This window comes from Littorina saxatilis, linkage group LG7 (assembly GCF_037325665.1).
Source record: "Littorina saxatilis isolate snail1 linkage group LG7, US_GU_Lsax_2.0, whole genome shotgun sequence".
Classification (NCBI taxonomy): domain Eukaryota; kingdom Metazoa; phylum Mollusca; class Gastropoda; order Littorinimorpha; family Littorinidae; genus Littorina; species Littorina saxatilis.
This window is the reverse complement of record NC_090251.1, coordinates 19747863-19772280: the sequence shown is the minus strand read 5'-3', so window position 1 is coordinate 19772280 and position 24418 is coordinate 19747863. Positions and strand designations below refer to the sequence as shown.

The following is a 24418-nucleotide window of genomic DNA, read 5'->3' as shown; positions in this document are numbered from 1 at the left end:
TTACACAGACAGCCATCTACACAGAACCGTGAGAGAGAGAGAGAGAGAGAGAGAGAGAGAGAGAGAGAGAGAGAGAGAGAGAGAGAGAGAGAGAGAGAGAGAGAGAGAGAGAGAGAGAGAGAGAGAGAGAGAGAGAGAGAGAGAGAGAGAGAGAGAGAGAGAGAGAGAGAGAGAGCAATCAAAACACAACCCAGTCACCTGGTAGTTCGAAAACTCAATCTGAAACTGACATCGATTGTCGAAGGCATGCCTGCGGTGCATAACTCTGGAAAAGTTGTCGTAGCTGGGAACCCGTTGAGATCCATTCCAACGCAAAAAAAATTATCAGAAGAGTCACCATGAAGTCAAATCAAACGTTAGGTTTTCTCATTTGGTTATTTGCTTTGGCTTTAAGTGTATTGCATCGATTGATAGCTGAATCTGCTTGCAACCGTGCTGTTCAAGACTGTTCGAACTGTCGTCTGCTAGACGAGCTTGTGTGAATCCGAGTCGAGTAAACTGCGGGGTTCAGCGACAAATGAGGGAGTGACATCAAAATGAAAAGAAGACGAAAAGAAGTTGGAGATACAGTTAAGATATATGGGGAAGAGAAGAGGATGTGAGGTGTTAGATGTAGCCAACCTTAGGTGTTCAAACTCAAGACCGGGACAAAGTAGAAAGCGATGTACCGCGACCGACTCTCAGTGCCGACATACAACTTCCAAGCTTTATTGCTTAACGTCTACAACAGGCGAAGTATTGAAGCTTTGGCTCACCTAAACCCGACAACTGAATATGTAAGTGATCCACGTGTGAAAACCGAAACAGAACAGCGCGATGACAGCCAACATTTCTATCCCCGACTGACAAAAAGTAACACTGCATGCGAACTGACTTGGGTCAACGATCAAACCAGCACGGCCCGAACTGAATTTGTTGCGCTGCCATTATCGTGCGCAATTCTGGTAAAAATATAAACCCGGTATGCCGAATTGAGTATAACGAAAGCCAATGTCAAATATACACAGGGATATTTTAAAATGACTTTCAAAATGTAAAAGCAGATAGCAGACCTTTTTATAAGCAATATGAATGACTGAATGTCCACATACAAGTCAAATGACGCCGTCCATTATGCTGACAAATGGGAACTAGCTTTGCGCATGAATTCATTGACATGAATTTCGACTGCGGAGGCTTTTGGCAAGCTGAAAACAGGCACGGGCAGGTTTTAGTGGAAAAAGTAAGTGTTTTTAATGAAAACGTCGGAGTAAAGGGATAAATAGCTTACACACCTCGTCCTGAATATCTTGCATATTTTCCTTCGGGTTGATTTTCAGGTATTACCTCGCCAAAGGCTCGGTAATACCTGAAAATCGACCCTCGGGAAAATATGCAAGATAATCAGAACTCGGAGTGTGTAACCTATATATACAGGTGCATAGATGAGCCTGTTTATGATGAAATTTAAACAATTAATTTACATAATTTTAAAGGCCATTTATGTCTCTACAGTATGCAACAAACAATCATACGGTACACACACACACAATTTCAGCACACACACAGAGGTCAAGGTTATCATTACCTGTCAGCTACAGATTCAGCATCTGGCAAGTAGTGTTTGAGAAGTCGTGGCAACTGCTGCAGGTAATGGTGTTCACGTAAGCGAACCTGTTCATCCCGTAAGTGCTTGATGTGTCGGCGGAACTCCTTGCGAGCCTGGTCAGTGCCGAACAAGTCAACATAGTGAGCAAAGTCATGCTCGGCCTGAAGCCGGCGTCGAGCACTGTTCCACAGTGTGCGAGGATCACTGATGTTGCTTCTCAAGAGACGACGATATGCTTCAGTTGCAACCTAAAACAACATTATAGACGATAAAGGTTACAGTGGACCTGTATAACAAAACAGACTTACCTGTCAATGTTTCTGAACATAAGAAAGTTTTATAGTTATTATCCTGCTTACCTCTACATGTACACCATTGACTGGAAACTGCCTAAAACAAAAGCAAACCAGAACAAAGAAAAGCAAAAACTGTTTTTCTTCAAGCGACATCTTTTGCTCTACAGCATTTGACCTATCTCGTCCAAATATAAGACACTATCAGAGTTGTTCTTCGCTAATGGTGACTGCGGTGGGTGACATCAAGTAAAATCAATTTTTTAAATTACGGGGAATGATGGTGACAAAATAAGATAATTACTGCATTCTACTGATGTAGCAGTATCAACAAAATCACCATGAAGGAAAATAATATGACAGAAGTAGCACTTATTCCTGCTTGTTTTCGTTTTTTGTTCACAAAATGGCGGCCAAAACGTGGAATGACAGACCCCTGCCATGTTCACAACACATTTCAAACCGACAGCTGCTCTAGAAAGGATAACTGTTATCATTCAACGATAACTTATACTTGGATTAAACTGCACAAAATCTTATTTGGACAACTGACCCTCTCCTGCTCGCGTGCTGCGTCCGATAAAAAACTGGTAACCTTCGAACACGCGGCGTCACAAATCCGATCCACTGAAGAAAGACAATTTGCCGGCCTGAGCGCCAGGAAGGCAAACACACATTTTTATTTTCAAATCATGGCATCATTATCGATAGATGAAGATATTTGGTCGCGTGAATATACATCCGTGTACCTCGCAACGGTGACTTTCGTATCTGCCGTCACAAACGTTCGCCAGGTTACCCCGATTTTCATTTCTTCGCTCGCGCAGTTGAGCATGGATTGTTCTCGTGCGGCCTCAGTCCGGAAGACGGCAGGGTAAACACACAAATAGTGATGATGTCCCGAGCTTTGTGTACTACATAGAAAAGTTTGTGTACGGCAAAATTGATGACGTGTCACAGAAGCGAGGTAACTCTGTTCGCAGGTTACTTTCACGCGAAATGTCTCTGTGCCACCGCGGTTTCGTCCTGAAAATCAACCGTATCGCATTGATTTTGCGAAAACTGAAAGTGCAGGTAAGTTGCACAAGTTTCCTTAATGCTTACTTCGTAAAATTATTGATGTTAAAGTTGATAGTATGGTTATTTTAGAGCACAGGACTTAAAAATTATCGGGAGCTATGCAGCGTCCGGCCATTCTCGAATGGTTTCATTCGTACGCAGGTGACCACAGATAATAGTTCTGCGAAGTTTAGGTGGCACTCTTCGCTGTTTTTTGGCAATACAGTTGCAGAACTGTTTGTGTTGGTATTGTCTCCTTTATAACATTCATTTGTAGCATAATTTGATTGATTGCACCAGTACAGCGTAATACATGCACAAGTATTGGCAATTTGGTGTCGCGTGATTTGCAGGTTACCTCTTTCTGTTTTGATACATTTGAGCAGTAGTTTGCATTTGATTCTAATAATCTGTAGGTATTCCAAGTTACACCCTTTTAAACAATCACTGACCAAAATATCCCTGCCCTGCTGTAAGCAGTTGTGTTGCCACAAAAAGATCAAACTACAAGGTAACCTGCAAACGGTGTCACAAAATTACTGAACCTAACAACACTAAACTGTACATCAAAAATTCTTCAATACATGACAAACTAACAGCAAACACTCTGTTTTCATGGAGTTTACTCAAATTGTTTCACAGAATTAGTTTATAGATATGCTGTGTAAATTTGGTGTCGCAAAGTACTGCAGGTTACTCCATTGTGACCCCCACCAGTCAGTCTGCTTTTTTGTCCGAACCATAAAAGTTCCTGACATTTTCTTTTTAGACTCAAATAATACAAGGGCTCCACTTGACAGGAATAGTATTTTCCAGGTTGTAGCTGCATTTTGAAAATTTCAGTAAGTTTCCACTGTTTGGTCACCAATAGCAAAGAACAACTCATCAGTCAGTCTGAAAACATGTACAGCTATTGATATTTCTATCTTTTTTTTTCTCTACATTGCAGCTCACCTGACAAATTTCTCGACGCTGGCGTGCAGCATCCACATAGGGTAATATTTTGAATCGTGGCTTACTGCGATCAATCAGGTGGGCCAGTAACATGAATGCTGCCTCAATATTGACATTTTCATGAGCAGAAGTTTCGACTAACTGTACAGTCCCTTTGAATTCTCGTCGGGCAAGCAAACGTTCCACATCTTTCATAATCTGTTCATCGGCTTCATCCTGCTTTGTGGAAACCAGCACCACTGGTTTCTTTGTCTTGAGAGCCGCTGACAGCAAGGATGCTACAAACTCAACCTGCTTTTCACATGATCGCTGGTGCACCTGCAACAACAATTTGCACTGCTTCATCTTATGCAACAGCGTTTGATCTACCTATACACTTCAGTGTATCAGAACATTTCTGTTCAGCAGTCCAATGCAAAGAGAAACAAGTCGCATGATGTGATATAAAAACATTTAGTCAGTCGTTATCAAACTATAAAGATTAATAACCAAAAAAACAGAACAGTCATCGCCGTGACTACCTTCAGATAGTCTCGGCTAACCCGAAGACCGAGGCGGGTCACGTCTCCACGAAGCATGCGACAGTAGTACTTACTGAACCTATCTTCTTCCATTCTGAGCACATTTTTTGAGTAAACATGGCATATCTATATATTTTTTAATTCAGGAGAAAGATGAAAATTCAATGCGATCATTGTTACGGAAAATTTGATTTTAATGACAACTTTAATGAGCAAACTAATTAACTCATTTTTAAGCTTCCAAGCTGAAATGCAATCCCATAGTCCGGACTTCGTCAAAGATTGCTTGACAAAAATTTCAATTAATTTGGTAGAAAATGAGGGCGGGACAGTGCGGCCTCAATTTTCACTAAAAGCCGGATATGACGTCATCCAAGATATTTATCGAAAAAATTAGAAAAAATACGTCTGGGGATATCATACCCAGGAACTCTCAAGTGAAGTATGAAGATCGGTCCAGTAGTTTTCTCGGAATCGTTCTACACGCACACACGAACACACACACACGCATACACCACCACCCTCGCCTCGATTCCCAGTCTATATTAAAACATTTAGTCAAAATTTGACTAAATGTAAAAAGAAAGAAGACCACACTACAGTAAAACTTGCGAGCAAAGGACGCTCTTGGGGAGCCTTGCCACTGTCCTTTGTAGCAAGGTGTCCTTTCTTATGAATATGCCAACATTTTTTTGGGAAAAAAAAACACCAGTCACTGATTCTTTTTTGCCACAGTGATTATTAAAACTCAAAAGTTTTGAAGCCCGCAAGTTTTTTTGTTTTTGTTCAAAGAAAAGGAGGGGGGGGAGAGAGAGAGAGAGAGAGAGAGAGAGAGAGAGAGAGAGAGAGAGAGAGAGAGAGAGAGAGAGAGAGAGAGAGAGAGAGAGAGAGAGAGAGAGATCGAGAGAGAACGAGAGAGAGAGAGAGAGAGAGAGAGAGAGAGAGAGAGAGAGAGAGAGAGAGAGAGAGAGAGAGAGAGAGAGAGAGAGAGGTGCAATCGGTTTCTTATCTGAAGCAATGGGCCATTCACTGGAAGATTCTTTGATCGAGCTGTTGAAAACCACTCGAAGAGTTCTTCGTTCAACTCATCATAAGTTGTTTTTCTTCTCTTAACACATTTTGCCGTCGATCTGGCACCGGAGTCCCACTGACTGAGAATTTGTGTTCGATCAGCTTTTATGTTGGAAATTTGAGTTTTTCCGCAATTCAGCTCATCAGCAACTTTTCGAACGGTCTTTATGACATCGACTCTCTCTTCTAAAGTCAAAATTTTTCGTTTTGGCATGATGAGACGAAGACGAAGGATGAGACGAAGATGCATCACAGTACAGAAAGTAGAAACCCGAAATGTTTGTGAGTTCACGGCATCGACCAATGAGCGTGCACCATACAAAAATCAACTTCTTTCAAGTGCTGTCATTGGCTTACAAAATAAGCTTCTCGCGCGTTCACATCGCCAGCGAGATTGTATTTGCAGAACCAAGATGGCGGACCAGCGTCTGCTAAAAGCTGACATAGCTGTCTGCTTCAAGGGTCTGTCCGTTGTTGACAAGTAACGAACCCAATCGGGACCAAAAAAGGGTGTCCGCGTCCGCGCCTTTGAGGTGTTCGCTCTTTTAAGGTGTTTTTGAGAGTAAAATACATCCGTCCTCACTTGAATTGTCCGTTATGCAAAGGTGTCCGCCGAAATAAGGGTCCGCTAGATGCAGGTTTTACTGTATAATATAATATGCAACTTCATCTCATTATAGACCTTCCGCATTTGACACTGAAAAGGCAATTCAGTTCTCTGCACACAACGGTTATTCATTATGAAATAACAACAACAAAAATTCTGAGAAAACATGACAGAGGTCACTCTTTTCTCCCAATTCCTTCTTAAACTGGGATTTTTACATTGCTTTATTGATAGGGGTGAGACCAAAGCACAATCCTGAGATATTATAGTAAGTTACACTTGTGAGTTTTACAGGAGGTCCAGGTAGCATAATTATACTGGTTTGCTACAATCCTCTCCAAAAAGACTCACTACAATCACGCACAATGAAGTTTAATGGACACCACTAACACCTTATATTCAATACACGAGGACATATTTCAGAGCTCTAAACAAGAACATAAAAACCAGGGATAAGTTCAAGTTTAATAAATGAATAGCTTGCTTTTTCCTCTTGGCAAAACTTGTCATCGGTCTGATCAAGCTAAGAAAAGGTAACTCACACGGAAAATCGAAACTCCCGAAGGGGGAGAAACAAAATTTCACGCTTTCACCTTGTGACCTGCAGTTCAAACGTGTCTTTCTCATTGTTTTTGGTGTTAAATAATGACCTACAAATTAAAGAGCAGACATTGGTTGAACTGCACCTCAAAATTGAAGAATTTGGGGCCTTTATTCATTGACTATTTTGGTTGCAAACATTAATCATGATCATCAAGACTTGAAAAATAGAGTGCAGTCTGATAAAAACATGAATTCTTAATCTCAGTATTTCTAGCGTTTATCGTTGCGCCCTGAACACTCAAATTAATGCCAGAGGCTGCAAAGGGCTTAAAAATACAGATGAAAGCAGTTGATACAAGAAACCTGGCTATTTTAGCAATTTGCAACAGCGTCTCTTTTTTGATCAAATACTTTATTAAAAATCATGACATAAAAAAAAGTATGAACAAATTCTACAACAAAATTAATCAAGTAGATTTATAAACGACTAAACCATTTTCATGGTGAAATGTCTAATATCCTGGAATAAAAATGGGTTTCTTTCATATGTAGTATTGTGTGACCCTAACTAGACATGTACAGTTTTTTTTTATAAACCCCCCCAAAACTATGGTCTGTTTTTGAAACAATAGTCTGTTTCAGAAACTTGCAGCAAATCATAACATTGTAAATCGAGTGAATTAGACATTTGCCAAGTAATTTGGTACAGTAAACAGTATTCCTGATCAGATATATATCAGTACTAGAGGAAAACCCGGCTTCGCCGGGTGAATCGCGAGACAGAGACAGACAGCATGGCGGTTCGCCGTCTTAGAGCACGTGTTGAACATTTTCAACCACCAGTTTGTGCCCACACAAAGGAAGGCCAGAACATACAGAGAGACAAAAGCCGCCAGACCCCATCACAAACAGAACTCTACAATCCACAGGTGTTGCCTACACACACACACACACACACACAGAAGCCGTATATATCTATCTATTATATAAATATATAGAGATAGATGACAGTGGATTTTTCGATAAATAGATTCGACCTTTGCACTTTTACAGTGAGGACAACTTACGGGTACATGCAAGGAAAGCCGCGTTTTGGACAGTGCAGTGACCTTCTAAAAATAGTAACGGGAATATCTGAAGCTGCTTGGAAGGAAGGGAGATAAACGCGCAAACCACTGGAGAAGATAAGGAAGAGTTACTGGGAATGGATGAAACCGAAAAACCAAAATCGGTTCAGCACTGAGAGCACGTGTTGAAAATTCTCACCGACCAGGTTGTGTCCGGGGTCTACCTGAATATGCCCACCAAATTTGAAGCAGATCCATCGAGAACTTTGGCCGTGCATCGCGAACACACACACACACACAGACAGACAGACACACAGACAGACAGACACAAGTCGTATATATATATAGATGTAACTTGCTGTTATAAGGTACACATATTTTTTCTTGCAATAGACACTGTTTTGGGGGTGCAATAAATACAAAAAATTCAGAACAGCCATAATTTCTCTTTACTTGAATGAATTGCTACTTTAAAAACATTGTTCCATAGGGTAGACTAAACAAAATCATTGTATGAAGAATTTGAAAAATTAGTCGGTTATACCTTCATTCATGGGAACACATCTTACAGTTACACAATAAGCACTCACCTGGCTGACATCAAAGCAGCAGAGAAACCCATCAATGGTCAGGCGTCCTTCAGGCATCACTTTTTGTTCATAGGAGCTGTCTGTCTCCATTCCTAGAATGAGAGAACACCAAACTCTTCAAGTAGATCTAAGTACAAGATACATGTACCAGTTTTCACTTCTGAAATTGACTGACATGACAACTCAACTTTGGGGTCAACTTTATTGAGGCAAGATTGAATTAATTACCGGCCCCCGTAGCGCAGTGGTTAGCACATCGGGCTGCGGGCTGGGAGGTCGTGGGTTCGTATCCCATCAGGGTCATGTGGGTTTTTTGGGCTACGGTCAGCTCCTACCCAGAGTGGAAGTGCTATGGTTCCTATGGGAAGGCTGGAATCACACAGCTGAGTGTCATTCACTTGACGAATGCGACTTTGAGGGTGCTCAGGTTCTGTTTACCTGACCAACACCGCAGGTGCGGCAGTTCTCGGGCCTGGTTGCCACCAGGAAATATTATGACAGTAAGCGTAGAGTGCTGCCCTGTCACGTAGTCTCAAACCAAATTGGAAATCCATAGCATCATCATTATAATCATCCTCATCTCATTAATCATCCAAAATTATAAAATGTCCTTGCTCTTGTGGCCCTTCATACCGGGAGCTCTCATGGTGACCTTGGTCTCATTGTTCCTGTTCCATCCTTCCCTGATTAGTACTTCTGCTGTCAGTCTTCAACGTGTGACGTTCTGGGGGGTCGACGGAGGGACGTGGTGGCGGTCTGCTCTCAGGAGGGGACGCTCACTGAGTCTGGCTCCGCGACTTAGCAGTCAATGTCGTTAGTAGGGGGCATAGTAGGTAGTGGGCTGAGTTCATTAGCTCGGGACAGACCCACTACTGAACACCGTCGAAGTGACTCAGCAGAAGTGCAGTGTCAATTTCCGAGGGTAGCCTACCGCAGCGACCCGACATCCCTCCCTGGAGGGTCTGCAAAATCGACAGGTCTGGCAGCGGAACGAAATTCAGATGTGGATGGAGCAGCAAATGCAGGGACGGGGCGGCGTGAGAGTACACCGGAACAAGGAACAGGTGTAAGGACAACAACAACAACAAACAAAAAAAGATTGAATGAATTGAGCGCAAAAGGCCGGTCAAATGGCCATCATCATGTAATAATATCAGAACACATAATCCTTTGTGATGGAAGGTCCCCCCAAAATAAAAATAAAACTGTGAGTACATAGACTCACTTTTGCTTCGCATGTGAGTCAAAAATGACACGAATATCTTACCTAGCTGATCTTTGCAGATATACATGAGCTTCTCTGCAGACTGCACCTTGACTGCGGTGCACCTCTTGGCGTAAGGCTCGGTGCGTCCGGTCTTGAACGGCTGGAAGGACACGTCATCAATGAACTCTGTCTGCTCCACCACATGGAAGGTGTAGTTGTTGCCTTCGTCAGTCTTGGTCACGTCCCCCCAGTACAGGAAGTGGTCGTTGTTGATCACACGGCCAGCAAAATCACTCTGACTCAGCACAGAAATATGCTCATTGTGATATTTATCCGCCACCTGCAACAACCATAAGAAACCATCCTTAGCAACATGTAATTAGCCTAATGCAGACCTGTTTACCCTAAACCCGAGGCAAGAGTACTTTCCCAAAAAGTTGAGTGTATTTTTCAAAAAGTTGGTGTACTTTGCAAGCAAAGCCATATGGGCTAGGGAAAATGTACGCGTGGGTGCAAACGTGTTTGTGTAAGAATAGCATGTCTTGTGAACACCTTCAGAATTTAACTCCTTCCAATACAACAGGGATAAAACAATTTTATTTTTCTGTCGGTTTATAACATAATAACCAGTGTCTTCCAAACAGATTGATAATGAAAAGATGAAGTTCGTGAAATAACATCTGCGGTTGACAGTGGCAAGTTCATTTTTACAATCATCTCAGAAAACATTGCTTCAGCACGGACTACAGCCTTTTCTTCTGGCAGGATTTGCTTTGCGGGAATGAACTTCATAATTCCTTGGCAGCTTTCAGCGGATTTCTTTGCAGCAACCTTGTCCAGGTGAGTTTTGGAAATGCAGTGTCGTTTGATGTCATATTTCCCAGCATGGGCAACGGAGAAATCTGATTTACAATACTTGCAGTGTGCATGACTTTTTCCCATAGTAGACTCCACAATTCCTGGCTCTTTCTTATATTTCTCCAAGAAAATCTGCTGCTTCTGCTGTTTAGACTTGGTACAGTCATCCGAAACTGACACATTTTACCGCTTCATTTTGCCACGATTGTCCAGACGATCGCACGTGCCAACAACTGAACAAGGTTTCCACAGCTGAAGACTCGCTGTCATGGTTATCTCCCTTCGACCGAAACCGGTATCAGTTGTACCATCCCGTAATCAACACACCAACACCGGAAAACGTATTCTAGACTTTTTCTTATGCGTATTTTTTGCGTGTGTCGCGTATTTGCGTACCGATAATAATTTGGCGTACAAAATACGCCCAAATCGTAATGGTAAACAGGTCTGCTAATGTAATCCTGCTTTGTCCCTTGCACAACAAAGCATTATTTTCAAACACTGAACTGCGAGTAAAATCAAGCTAATTAATGTTTGTGAAAAAACAAAGATAAACTGTTATTGCACGTAGGGCCTACTAGTCACTTTATGACATCACTTAATAATGAACATTTATGCCAAGCTGCAACCTGTGTATGACACAGACCTGAATGTTCCACACACATTTTAAAGGAAATGAAGTTTTAGGTTGTGTTGCCTTCAAATTGTCATGACATATATATATACAGCGGAATCCAGCTATAACGAACCTGGGTATAAAGAAATCCCTCTTTTAACAAACTGCCATTGATTTCCCGGCAGACAGCCTTCTATTTCTTACTTGTTACTTTCCGGCTACATCGAACCTTTTGAACTCATTTGATTTGCATAACGAACCCCTCTTTTAACAAACACGTTTTCCTTGCCCCAGAGCCGTTTTGTCTCTAAAAGTCTCAAGGCTACAACGAACTGATGTCAATAATTGTCTCCAAAGACAAAAATACACAAACACAAGTGCACATCGCGTGATGAGCGAACTCTGAACAAACAGCGGGAGGTGCACGGAACAGCCACCGCCGCTGTGTTGACCCAGGACCGCTCCCAACACCAACTGCCACAGAAGCACGTGTTGCTGCCAATACCCTACGTCGCTACTTGCAGGCAAAATGCAGCGATGTCTGTGACTTGGATATGATCTCCAAATTGGAGTGTACAGTGGAGAAGTGTGCCAGTTCTGAGCAGCGTCAGAAAAACATTCTGGACTTTTTCAAAACAGCTTAGTACGTGTGTCTCGGCAGTGTCTTTTTTGACGGACACGGAGATTGATCAGAATGTACATGTACATGCTTTTACACGACTTTTTTTAAATTTTACTTCTAAAATTGTGACAGCAAAGTGAACATTTGAACTATGCCTCTCTCTATGGATTATATTATGAAGCTGTTGAAAACATGCAGAGATTGTACTCTCCAAGGAAAGATCGATGGGACGATCATTTGAAGGTGAGTGGGAAAACTTGTCTTAAGGCCATTTAGGGTTGAAAACTCAACAGCGAATTGCTGATACTTCAAAATCTCTTTCTTACTCTTCACAGATGGTTACAGGGGAATCAAATGAAGATTTTCTTTTATGCAGAGAGCCCACCGCAGAAATGTGGTTTTCTCTTTTGCATAAAAGTTTGAGAATTCTTCTCCGTTTTATGCCAAGAGACTGCCTGATGAGAGCTTCTCAGCTCGAAACCGGTAGCAAGTCTTGGCTGAACAAAATCGGACCTTTTCAGGTTCAGCACTCTATGAGAATGTTCTTAAATGCACTTTGGCGAGTTCTCAATCCTTAGAGATTGTTAACTTCCATCGGGTTATTCTTGTTCAGTGTTTGACTCTCCAATAGGCTGTCTGTGAAGAGTTCTCTCTAGATCTAATTCTTACCCCCTCCCCCCACCTCTTCCATTACCTCTAGTGTGCTCCCTGCTTTCAAAATTCCACGTTGGAATGTAAGCGGCGGAGACACACACAGAGTAAAGGATGACCTCCCTTGCTCATGATGTAATTTTTACTACATTCTCGCTTTTGACGTCATTCTATATTTAACTTTTCTTCGAAAGTACAAGCGATCGAGTGCACATTTTGGCATTTTTAGCAGCGGTCTCATTATAAATTTGTATATATATATATGGTCAAGGCCATGGAGGTGGCTCGAGTGCAGAAATCACCAGCTGACAATTTTTGACTGCCATTCTAAGGTTGAAGATAAAGAATTAATGAAATCAAACTGTTGTCACTTGTTCTTATATAATCAAAGCTTCGTGTGATGACATAAAGTGAGTTAAACTTGCTTTCTGTCATTAAAAAACAATTTTTTTTAATGAAAAATCAACGATCGTGGTGGAAGAAAAACGTGACAGACATACCTGTGTGTCACTTCAGACGGCATTTTTCACCATAAAAAGATCGAATCAAGAGTCAATTTATTGATTTCCAATTCTTAAAACGTTATCAATTCCTATTGACGTTACGTGCGTGTCAAATATTTGTTCGTTTCTTGTTTACATAGAGCGTCATCAATCGTGCTCAAACGCAACGCATGGTGTCATGTTTGGGTGATAGCGATCGATGTTAACTTGAAAGAAATATCCGCATCCAACACACGTGATTAACCTCTAATCTGAAAGATTTTATGTTTTAGTTCTTGGATTAATCAGCAAGCGAACATTTTAAACTCTGATGCAGCAAGAAATTTACATTGATTTTGCGGAAGCGATATGGTGTCAACAAACCGTTGCGTTTGGACACAAAAAAAGAACAATTAATGTGTATTTTTCACTCCATATTTTGGAGATTAATCCGGCATGGAAGTGAAAACCACTCCAATTTAGAATATTGCGCCATTTGAAGACAAAGCGCGCGATGGACGCCGAGGATAGGCCGAAAACTAAGGTTTTTATTTTGGCGTCATTTGTTGCGTTTTTGCAAATCCAGCAAAATTATAGATAGAATATGAAGTAATGACCACATTAGGCTTTCGAGTGCTGAGTTCTGTTTCTCTGATAAAACTAGAGATCCTGTCTGAATAGTTGTGCTTTCATCAACACTTTCCTACGTTCCTACATTTGTCAAGTTTTGCTTTGTCATGTGCATTCATGCCGATCATGTGGTGTCACTGTTGCGTTTTTGGTTTGATAGAGCTAAGTACGTTTTCAACCATCAATGATGCATCCCTTCATGAAATCACTTCGTGAAGTACCCCTAAAAGTCATTTACTGCGATTTACAAGATACGTGGTTGATATTATGGGATGCGGGAGATCAAACGCAACTTTACACCAAGTCCGAGGTCGTCAGCGTTATGTTTAAACTCGTTCAACTAAATGTCTTCTAACATACACTAATTTTTGTGGCAGATTGAATACTAGGAATTAACATCATCATTGGGTCTGAACTTGTAGACCCTTATTGTGTCTGATCGCCGAGTGCTAGTTTTATGTCCAAACATAACTTGACGCTATGCACAGTCGATCTCTGCTGCCACGGCTGGTGTAATGTTAGGTTTGGGCACTCGGTTTTTTACTTATTTTATTTTTGGTAAAGAAAAATAGATGTAGAATTTAATATTGATATTATCTGTTTCAATGCAGCCCAGCACAACAAAAATATAATCTGTAGGAAAAATGCATTATACAATTTCACCATAATCTGTTTGAACATAACTTGACGCCGGTTCTGCCGGTTCTGAGACACCCCTCGGTGTAATGTTAAGTTTGGATAGGTTATTTTTGTTATTCTAGATCATCAACATCTTTTTGCATGTCCGGACCAAGCATGCATAGGTTTTTTTTCTTCTAGTTAGTGTTTTGTTTTGTTTTGTTTTTTTGTACTTGTGGTTGGGAATTCATGTCCAACATAACATGACACCAACGCATGAATGTCAGGGTATGTCATGTTATGTTTGGGCAACTTTTTGTGACTTTTTCCGTTTTTATAGTTTCTTAGTCTATTTTCATCTAGCTTTCCTTTTTATCTGGCATTTTGTACAGGTAAATGTAGACTATACATTTTTTTTCCTTTTAATTGGTTTGAACATGGTCTTAAGTTATGTTTGGGCATTTTTTCATGGTACAAAAACTTTTTCTAAGGTTGCCCCTCACCTATTCAGTGAACTTAGCTCTGTAGCAGCCTTATATGTGCACACAATGGCATCTGAATTGGATGGCTTACTTACACCCATAGTTCCAGAGGATGTAATTTTATCTTTTGTCACGGTGTCATGTTATGTTTCATGGCGTCATGTTATGCTCAAACAGCATATTTTCTGTGCAAACATAAAAGATTAAGTTTACACATCAGATTATTTGGTGGCTAATAATTACCTACCATCACTGCATGTAGATAGCTGTACTCCTGTTCTTTTATTATGTTTGGTTTTGCCACTTTAGCCTGATAAAGACTGTGTCACAGCGTCATGTTATGTTTCATGGCGTCAAGTTATGTTTAAGTGTTTTAATTTCAGAATAACTTTTTCTAAGGTTGTGACTTGGCTATGCAGTTAACTGTGCAATGTAGCTACCAACGCTATGCACACAATGGCTACTGAATTTGATATTTTATTTGCATCTATAGCTCCAGATGATGTAAGTTTATCTTTTGTCACGGCGTCATGTTATGTTCAAGCATGGCTACTTTTTCTTTTTTCCCCTCTCATTTAAAGACAAGGTAACACATCCACTTTTTTTTTTTTTGCAAAAGGAAATAATGTATGTAACAATGTTTTAATATTATTTAATGCCAAAATGATTGATTTGGGCATGATCTTGGTTTAATTTTTGGCATTTTCGGGTATTACGCAGCATCCAGTGAAGGATGGCTCTATTATTGATTTAATTTGATGACTATAATTAGTATTTTCATTACGATATTTTGGAGACACACAAACATTATCTATGTTTTCTGTTTTGGACTTAGTATTGATGGTATTTTGTCTTTGAACTCCATGCTGCATTTTGACTTAGTGTTTTGGTGTCATGTTATGTTAAAGCAATTTCAAGCTCAGGTATTTGACCCAATTAGAGATTCGTACCTGCTTATCTTGTTTGTATTGATGGATGTGTGGCCTAGCAATAAAGAAACACCACCAACATTTCTTTTTGTTTGTTCTTGGATCATTAAATTGTCTGAATCTGAAATTGTGATGGCGTCATGTTATGTTTGAACATTGATATTATTTTTGTAAATACATCTAAACGATGGCTCAAGTGTGGAAAACATTTTTCGTAGAAGTTTAGCATGACCATACCTAGTAGATTGTCAGGAAATTGTCAGCTTGTAATAACATTGAAATTTGTTCTTGCATGTCACACTCATTGGTGTCACCTCCATGGCCTTGACCATATATATAAATTTAGAATGAAAGCGCTGCTAAAAGTGCCAAAATGTGCACTCAATGGCTTGTAACTTTCGAAGAAAAGTTGAAACGTCAATCTATATACACTACTCACAAAAAGTTAAGGATCACTATGAGAAAACAGGTGCTCAATAAAATCAGTTCGCTACTGTTATTTATTTCTCAGTCAAACCAAATTGTTATGAATTCTTGTTCAGCTGTAAGTGGGCGATGTTGTGTTAGTGGGAAAATTGCACGGGATTCTCTACTACTGAGCTTGGTAGCAAAAGAAAAAGCGGAAACTTGCGAAAAAGGACCTTGTTTTGGACCGTTCAGCCCGAACACATTGCACAAGCCACATGGAAAAACCATTATGCACGTGCAAGCACTGCTGTTTATGTGTGAGATGCTGTCACTTGCTTGGCTTTTTGAGAAGACATACCACCAGTATTAGGCATTATCTGACAATGCCTCCACGACAAAAATTGAACGAGTTTGAGAGGGGACGAGCTGTTGCATGGTTCCAAGATGGTGTCCCCAAGCGAGAAGTGGCCAGGCGACTTCACGTGTCCATCTCGGTCATTGTCAGACTGATTAAACGTTTCACAGCCACTGGGAGGGTCCAGGAAAGACGCAGACCTGGGCGACCAAAGAAGACAACTCCGCGTGAAGATCGTCTCATTGAACGACTAGCCATGCAAACAAGAACAGCCGCTTCCAACATTATTCGAAGGCAGCTGAGGGTGGCTACTAACACCAACATCAGCCAGCAGACCATACGGAATCACTTTCATGGGTTTAACCTCCGTTCTCATCGCCCAGCTGTACGGCCACGCTTAACTCCAGCCCATAGGGCAGCACGCCGCGCCTTCTGCAGACGTCACGTGAGGTGGACACGTCAGCAATGGTCCCAGGTCCTGTTCAGTGATGAATCACGCTTCACCCTGAACCACAACGACGACCGACTGAGGGTCTGGAGGCGCCAAGGGGAACGCTACATTGACGCCACTGTCCAAGAAAAGGTGGCCTTTGGTGGAGGTTATGTAATGGTCTGGGGGGCCTTCAGCCTTTACCACAGAACATCCTTGTTTCATGTACAGGGTAACCTGACTGGCCTCCGATACCGGGATGAGATCCTTCGACCGCTGGCTGTGCCTACACTGCAGCAGATGGGACCGCAGGCTGTCTACCAGGATGACAACGCTCGCCCCCACAGGGCAAGGGTGGTCAACGACTTCCTGCAGCAGTCTGGAGTCAACAGAATGGAGTGGCCAGCATGCAGTCCCGATCTCAACCCGATCGAGAACCTCTGGGATGAGTTGGATTGCAAAGTGAGGAGCAACCACCCCCCTCCCAGGGATGTCCAGCACCTCTACCAGATGCTGCAGGCTGAGTGGCAGGCGCTTCCACAGAGGATCTTCACCACCCTGGTCAACTCTATGAGGACTCGCTGCGTCGAGTGCCAGAACAGCCAGGGCGGTTACACGCATTACTGAACTTTTGGGAGCATCTGAATGCCATGTCTTGTGATTTCAACGACTTTGTGAAATTAAATTTTGATACGTACACACTTTGATAAAATGTACAGACCAAACGATTGCTTGAAATGTGAAGGAAATGTTGTATCGTTATCACTAAAGCATTGAATTAAACGTTTGTCAAATACCAACGCATTGGCTTTTTTATTTGGAAAGTTATGAATTTGTGTGCAAGTGATCCTTAACTTTTTGTGAGTAGCTTATATATATATATGGCCAAGAATAATAATAATGCAAACTTTTATAGCGCTATTCTAGAAAAATGTCTACTCTTAGCGCTTTACAATACATACATCGACCAAGCATACTATACACGCACAGGCAAAGAAACCGACCAAACATAACCAACAAACTATACATGCACAGGCAAAGAAAGCGACCAAACATACAATACACGCACAGGCAAGATAACGACCAAACATAAACAAACATACTATGACCAAACATAACCAACATACTATACGCGCGCAGGCAAAGAGAACAATCAGCACATGTAATAATTACTGACAACTAATAATGCAGGCATACAATGACAGTCCAATACACAGCCTAAGCACAAGAACCACAGTAGGCTTCTATATAAAAACGTGTCAACGGTACTATTTACACACACACAAACAGTGCTGACACAAAGCGCAGAAAATATATATACACGTTATTTTAGGCGCTAGGTAGGGGGTGAGGTGGGGCGGGATGGGGTGGGTGGGGAGATGCTGGGGGGGAAATCACTTGCGCTGAAAGAGGTGTGTTTTGAGATTTGTCTTGAATGTAGTGAGAGAATCTGTGTGTCTGAGAGGCAGTGGTAATCTATTCCAGGTCACAGGGGCTTGATAGGCGAAGGACCTCTCGCCACATGTTTTTGTTTGCACTGTGGGGAGTCGGAAGAGTCGAGTGTCGGCGGCGGAGCGAAGCTGACGAGAGGGGGTGTAGAGATTGAGGAGTTCTGACAAGTATTCTGGGGCAGAACCAGAAACGACGGCAAAAGAAAGAGAGGAGAGTTTGTATTCGATCCTTTTAGTGATAGGCAGCCAGTGTAGAGAGTGAAGAAGGGGTGTGGCGTGTTCATACTTGGAAGATTTGAAGACCAGGCGGGCAGCGTTATTTTGGATCCTTTGAAGTCTATCTAAAAGGTACTTAGGGAGACCGGCCAGAAGAGAATTGCAATAATCTATCTTTGAGAGGACTAAAGAACACACTAACGTTTTGGTTGCATCAGTGGTGAGGTAGTGACGGACTGAACTAATCTTGCGCAGCTCTAGATAGGCGGACTTGCAGATGTTAGAGATGTGTTTTTGGAAAGAGAGAGTTGGATCGAGAGTGACGCCAAGGCTGCGGACAGACGGAGAGAAAGAGATAGGTAGTTCGTTGACAGTGAGAGAGGCAGGAAGAGAAGGGTGATTGAGAAATTTCTTGGGACAGGCCAGCATAACTTCGGTTTTGTCACTATTTAACTGGAGTTTGTTTAAAGACATCCAATCACTGAGGTCCGCAATGCAATCCTGTGTCCGAGATACCAGATCGTCAACTTCAGCAAGGGGGGCAGACTGATGAAGCTGTGTATCATCAGCGAAACTCTCGTGCGACAACGCATGGCGACTGATAACATCGGACACAGGGGAGGCATATAGAACGAAAAGTATGGGGCCAAGCACGGACCCTTGCGGGACACCGTATTGGAGAGCTGAAGGTTGAGATTTGATGCCGTTGACACAAACGGTCTGCGTCCGGTTGGTAAGGTACGAACGAACCCAGGACAGGGCCAGATCATGAACACCAAAGGAGTGCTGGAGCCTGTGGAGCAGAATTTCGTGGTCTATCGTATCGAATGCGCTAGACAAGTCCAGTAGTGTTAGAATGGAGACCTGATTTTCGTCAAAGCTAAGAAGGATGTCGTTTACAATCTTCAGAAGTGCTGTCTCAGTACTATGGTTTTTCCTGTATGCAGACTGATGGGTGTTGAGAAGGTGGTTTTGCTCTAGGTGAGTGAGAAGTTGTGAAAGGACAATTTTTTCAGTGATTTTTGAAAGGAATGACAAGTTCGAAACGGGCCAAAAGTTTTTCAAGGAATTCTTGTCAAGTGAAGGTTTTTTGATGAGGGGCCTAACTATTGCAGGTTTGAATTCATCTGGGAATGAGCCGGAAGTCAGAGAGTCGTTGATGACGTGAGTGAGGTATGGAAGAAGGTCATCAATACAATCACACAGCAGAGAGGACGGAATGGGGTCAAGCTCGCACGTTTTCGGACTAGCGCCTAAACACACCTTTTTTACAAACTCGCTGGTGACAGGCTCAAAACGCTGCAGGGCTGGACCACAATACATCCTATCGGCAACCGGTGAAGGCGGGACAACAGCAGAATCAAGCTTCTCGCGAATAAGCGCGATCTTCGCAGTGAAAAAGTCAGCGAACTTCTGGGGAAGCTCATGTACAGAGAACATAGTGGGAAGAGGGGAACAAGTCACCTTGCCTAAGATGTCATTGGTGACACTAAACAGCTGTTTGACTGAGGTGCATGCGAGTATTTTGGATGAGAAGAATGCAGACTTAGCATGGTCGACGATGGCGATGACCCCGTTTCTGGCCGCCTGAAATACTTGCCGGTGCACGGTTAGACCTGTGGCGCGCCACTGACGCTCCGCCCTCCTCCTCTCCCGCTTGGCGTCTTGTAGTTCAGGTCCCACACCGCTATACCACGGGGAGGGGGGACGATTAGAGACCAAACGACGAAGAATCTGTCAAGGAGTCCAAAAAGTGTTACAATTTTTAGACTTTTTTTAAACCTCCTTAAATTTACATGAATAAACATCTCGGTATTCCTGTCCTTCAATTGCAGCATTTTATTTTCCAGTCAAGTGTTCGGTTTATCAAATATTTGCAGATAAAGCACAAATGACTGTATGTTACATTTACACCATAACATAATTTCAAGGTGCTGTCATTTTCTTAGGTTCAGCTTTAGGCAACTGTTTCACTATCCAATGGCGGCTTGATGGCTGAATGTAGAGTTGATCTGTACCAAAGCAACACTTGAAAAAAGTTTCTCCTGTCTCAATATAAGCAAAATCATTTATCCGTTAGTTACTTTACACCAAAGCCCAGAATCAAAGTTACAATTCAACATTTACCTATTTACACTGTTTTTAAAACAATGAAATTCTCTATGGAAGTGCAGAAAAGGTTCCAGTAAATTTTCATGTCATTTGTTTTGCAAACCTTAACCTCAATCATCAGGTTATTACTTAATTTGAAAAAAGCATGGTCGGCGGTGTAGAAATTATTATCAAATCACCCTCTTTAAATATTTTTACACTATTTTGGTCTGCAGTTTTTTTAGTTACAAACAAGAAATCATAACAAATCCTTTTCACGATAGAATAGTCAGGTTGGTACTCCACTACGGTACCAAATGTTAATTTTACCCATGATCTGTACGTTACTTTACACCAAACAGCAAGTACAAGGTACTGAATTTACATTTAATGGGCTATGCTCACATCAGTTAAACAGTATTTCTAACTTGTTTGTTCTAAGCTACCTGTCTCAAGTAAAAATAAAGGGTTAAATTAATGGTTGTGCCTTTTTGTTTGTGTGTACATCTTTACACAAAAGGATGGTGTAAAGTAACATACAAAAGGCTCCGAAGATCTGCAGGTCCATTTGAAGGGTAATTTATCTTTTATTTAGCTCATAAACCCTCAACAGACTGTTATGTGCTGTTTTTAGCATTATTATGTGCTGCATATGGTCTCAGTAAAAAAACAAGGTGATGTATGTTACATTTACACCAAAATGTCCCAACAGTGGTCCTTCTGAGGTAAATTTTGAAATTCAGTGTGCTTGTTTTCATGTTGAAACAAAGGTTTTAGTCTTGCTGGTTGTTCTTAAGCACTGATAAGTTATCTTCTGTCTCTAAAACAAATTCATTGTCATTTTCAAGTATTCTCAGTATGTACGTTACATTTACACCCTTGTCAGATGGCCTCACTTAAGTCTCTCTACAAGCCAACAGGTGCAAGCACTAGGAATCCTGTGACCATAGTTTAACTACCAGGTGTCTGAGGTATAAGAAAACACACACTTTTGTGTATTATGGCATTATTTAAAGACTGTGACAAAACTTGTTTGGGCAAGTAGATAAAATTTCATTTACACCAAACGCATATTTTTAACTTAGAAGTACAATTAAATTACATCAAACACAACTTTTTCGCTCAATTTGAAAAAAAATACAATCATCCTACCAAATGACTTTCCTCTGCAATGATTTTTAAGTAAGTTTGACCAGAAACATTTTTTTAAGATAGTTTCCCTTTTTTCATGATTATTTACACCAAATGTAACGTACTGACCAGCTAAAAAAGAACGTTCAAAATCCAAAACCTATGTTCAGATCAAACTTTCATTAATCTAACATATGTTTCTCCATCCATTTCTGGACCTATTAAAAATTAGATTGAGATGATACCCTTATCAGTAACTTGGTTATTCAATGCCCAATGTACCATGCGTTTCGCGTAACGCCTTGTGTGCCCAAAAAGGTGCTTTTTTTCTTGAACAAAGTCAATTTTCTCAGCATCCAGACGACTGACAGACATAAATTTGGTATGGATAGAATCTGCATGAGGAATACTTCATAACTGTATTGTTTATATTGTAGTCATTTAAAAACAGAATAAAATACAAAGTAATAAAAGTATCCAGAACAGGATTTTTGCATTTGGACACCTTGACAGATTCCTGACCATATATACTAGAGGAATACCCGGTGAATCGCGAGACAGACAGACAGCGTGGCGGTTCGCCGTCTTAGAGCACGCGTTGAACATTTTCATCCACCAGTTTGTGCCCACACAAAGGAAGGCAAGAACATACAGAGAGACAAAAGCCGCCAGACCCCATCACAAACAGAACTCTACAATCCACAGGTGTTGCCTGGCAAGCTAGCTATAAATAGCTCACAACTTCTAAGGCGAACAACTCTGCAGAGTCTGCTGTAAAGGGCGCTCGACCCCCTTTGAATGAACTTTGTCCCCAAAGTTCCGAACCATGGACCCACCAAGCTTAGGTCCCTCCCAGGTTGGTGGAATGGGAACAGCACGAAAATGATTCAGTGGCCATAATGCCATTCCTGAACATATGTCGAGTCCCATCCCTGTCGACGACGCCAAATGTAACCGAGTGCCGAAACACCACAATCACCTTTGAAGGTGAAGTCCACTCAACCGGGATTGAGAATTTTAGAGCTTATTTCTAAGCCCTATAATAACTGTTATGGCTTCGCAAAGGAAGGCCAGAACATACAGAGAGACAAAAGCCGCCAGACCCCATCACAAACAGAACTCCACAGGTGTTGCCTACACACACACACACACACACAGAAGCCGTATATATCTATCTATATATATAAATACTAGATGAATACCCGCTTCGCCGGGTAGCTGGCTTCGCCGGGAAGAAGTAGAACCGAATACCCGGCTTTACCGGGTACCCGGCTTTGCCGGGTGAGTGACGCACCGTACGCCGGCTTCGCCGGCTTTGCTGGGTGAGTGGCGCACTGTACGCGATTGACGCCACACGAAGGAAAACTTCTAAAAATAGTAACGGGAATATGGATTGAGCATTGTGGACAGTGAACTTCTAAATATAGTAACGGGAATATGGATTGACGCCACACGAAGGAAGGGAGATAAACGCAAAACACTGGAGAAGATAAGGAAGAGTTACTGGGAATGGATGTAGTGGATCTACAAAAAAACCAAAATCGGTTCAGCGCTGCGCGCTGAGAGCACGTGTTGAAAATTCTCATCGACCAGGTTGTGTCCGGGGTCTACCTGAATATGCCCACCAAATTTGAAGCAGATCCATCGAGAGCTTTGGCCGTGCATCGCGAACACACACACACACACACAGACACAAGTCGTATATATATATATATAGATATAGAGATAGATGACAGTGGATTTTTCGATAAATAGATTCGACCTTTGCACTTTTACAGTGAGGACAACTTACCGGTACATGCAAGGAAAGCGTTGTGGACAGTGCAGTGACCTTCTAAAAATAGTAACGGGAATATCTGAAACTGCTTGGCAGGAAGGGAGATAAACGCGCAAAACACTGGAGAAGATAAGGAAGAGTTACTGGGAATGGATGTACAGAAAAAACATAAAAACCAAAATGGATGTAGTGGATCTACAAAAAAACCAAAATCGGTTCAGCGCTGCGCGCTGAGAGCACGTGTTGAAAATTTCCATCGACCAGATTGTGTCCGGGGTCTACCTGAATATGCCCACCAAATTTGAAGCAGATCCATCGAGAACTTTGGCCGTGCATGGCGAACACACAGACAGACAGACAGACAGACAGACACAAGCCTTATATATAGATATAGATATAGATAGAAGATAGATATGGGGGTGCAAAGTTAGCCTTTTTCAGCTGATGAATGCATCACACTCTTCTGGGCACTTGTAGATCGTCTCTGCAAGCCGACAAATCAGTGCAACCATTCCCGTCCAGCTATCGCCCTGTGTTTGGGTTTCAACACGGCTGGCAGTGTCCACCGATACGGTCATGTGTCAGCTTGACCCGTCCAGCTACTGCGCTGTGTTTGGGTTTGTAAACAACATGGCTGGCAGCACCCACTGATATTATTGCCTCTCTTCAATCGTGACAGACTCTAGTTTGGATTCATGGGTCCGATACTACCCTGAATTGGTACCACATCTGAGTCGGCCATTTTTTTCTATCTCCGTGGTGTCGGAAACCAAGTCACGTGAGTTGATCGTCCGTGTTCATTGGCTGACTACTAAAGCGTGTTTTCAGATTTTAGAGCATGCTCTAAAACCCAAAACATGATGCGAAAACACGAAACAGTGTTTTCTGAAACGCGTTTTGGGGGATGTCACATGGGAAACGAATACGAATACGAATACTTTATTATCTCATACAGAGAAATTTCAGTGTGGTGCACATTAAAAGACAAAACAAATAATAAGACAACAGATAAAAATACCATACGAAGCATACTACACTCGCGCACGCATATGTACACTAACAGGAATAGTAACATGATTCCAAATAGGTAAATTGCCGTCAGCTTTAGCTAAAAGTTTACCGCTAAAAACTATCATTATCACAGGACTAGATATGTCATTGAACAATATTT

At 41.8% G+C, this 24418-nt stretch overlaps 1 protein-coding gene across 1 annotated transcript in view; it reads right to left on the bottom strand.

The window, feature by feature from the left end:
- LOC138970868 (rho GTPase-activating protein 190-like) overlaps positions 1–24418 on the bottom strand; it is a 203090-nt gene that overhangs the window by 175720 nt on the left and 2952 nt on the right. The window contains exons 3-6 of the mRNA XM_070343430.1: positions 9561–9840; positions 8294–8385; positions 3895–4212; positions 1568–1836 (exon numbers count right to left, since the gene is read on the bottom strand). Of these exons, the coding sequence (XP_070199531.1) occupies positions 1568–1836; positions 3895–4212; positions 8294–8385; positions 9561–9840 (959 nt within the window). The remainder of the gene's footprint in view (positions 1–1567; positions 1837–3894; positions 4213–8293; positions 8386–9560; positions 9841–24418) is intronic.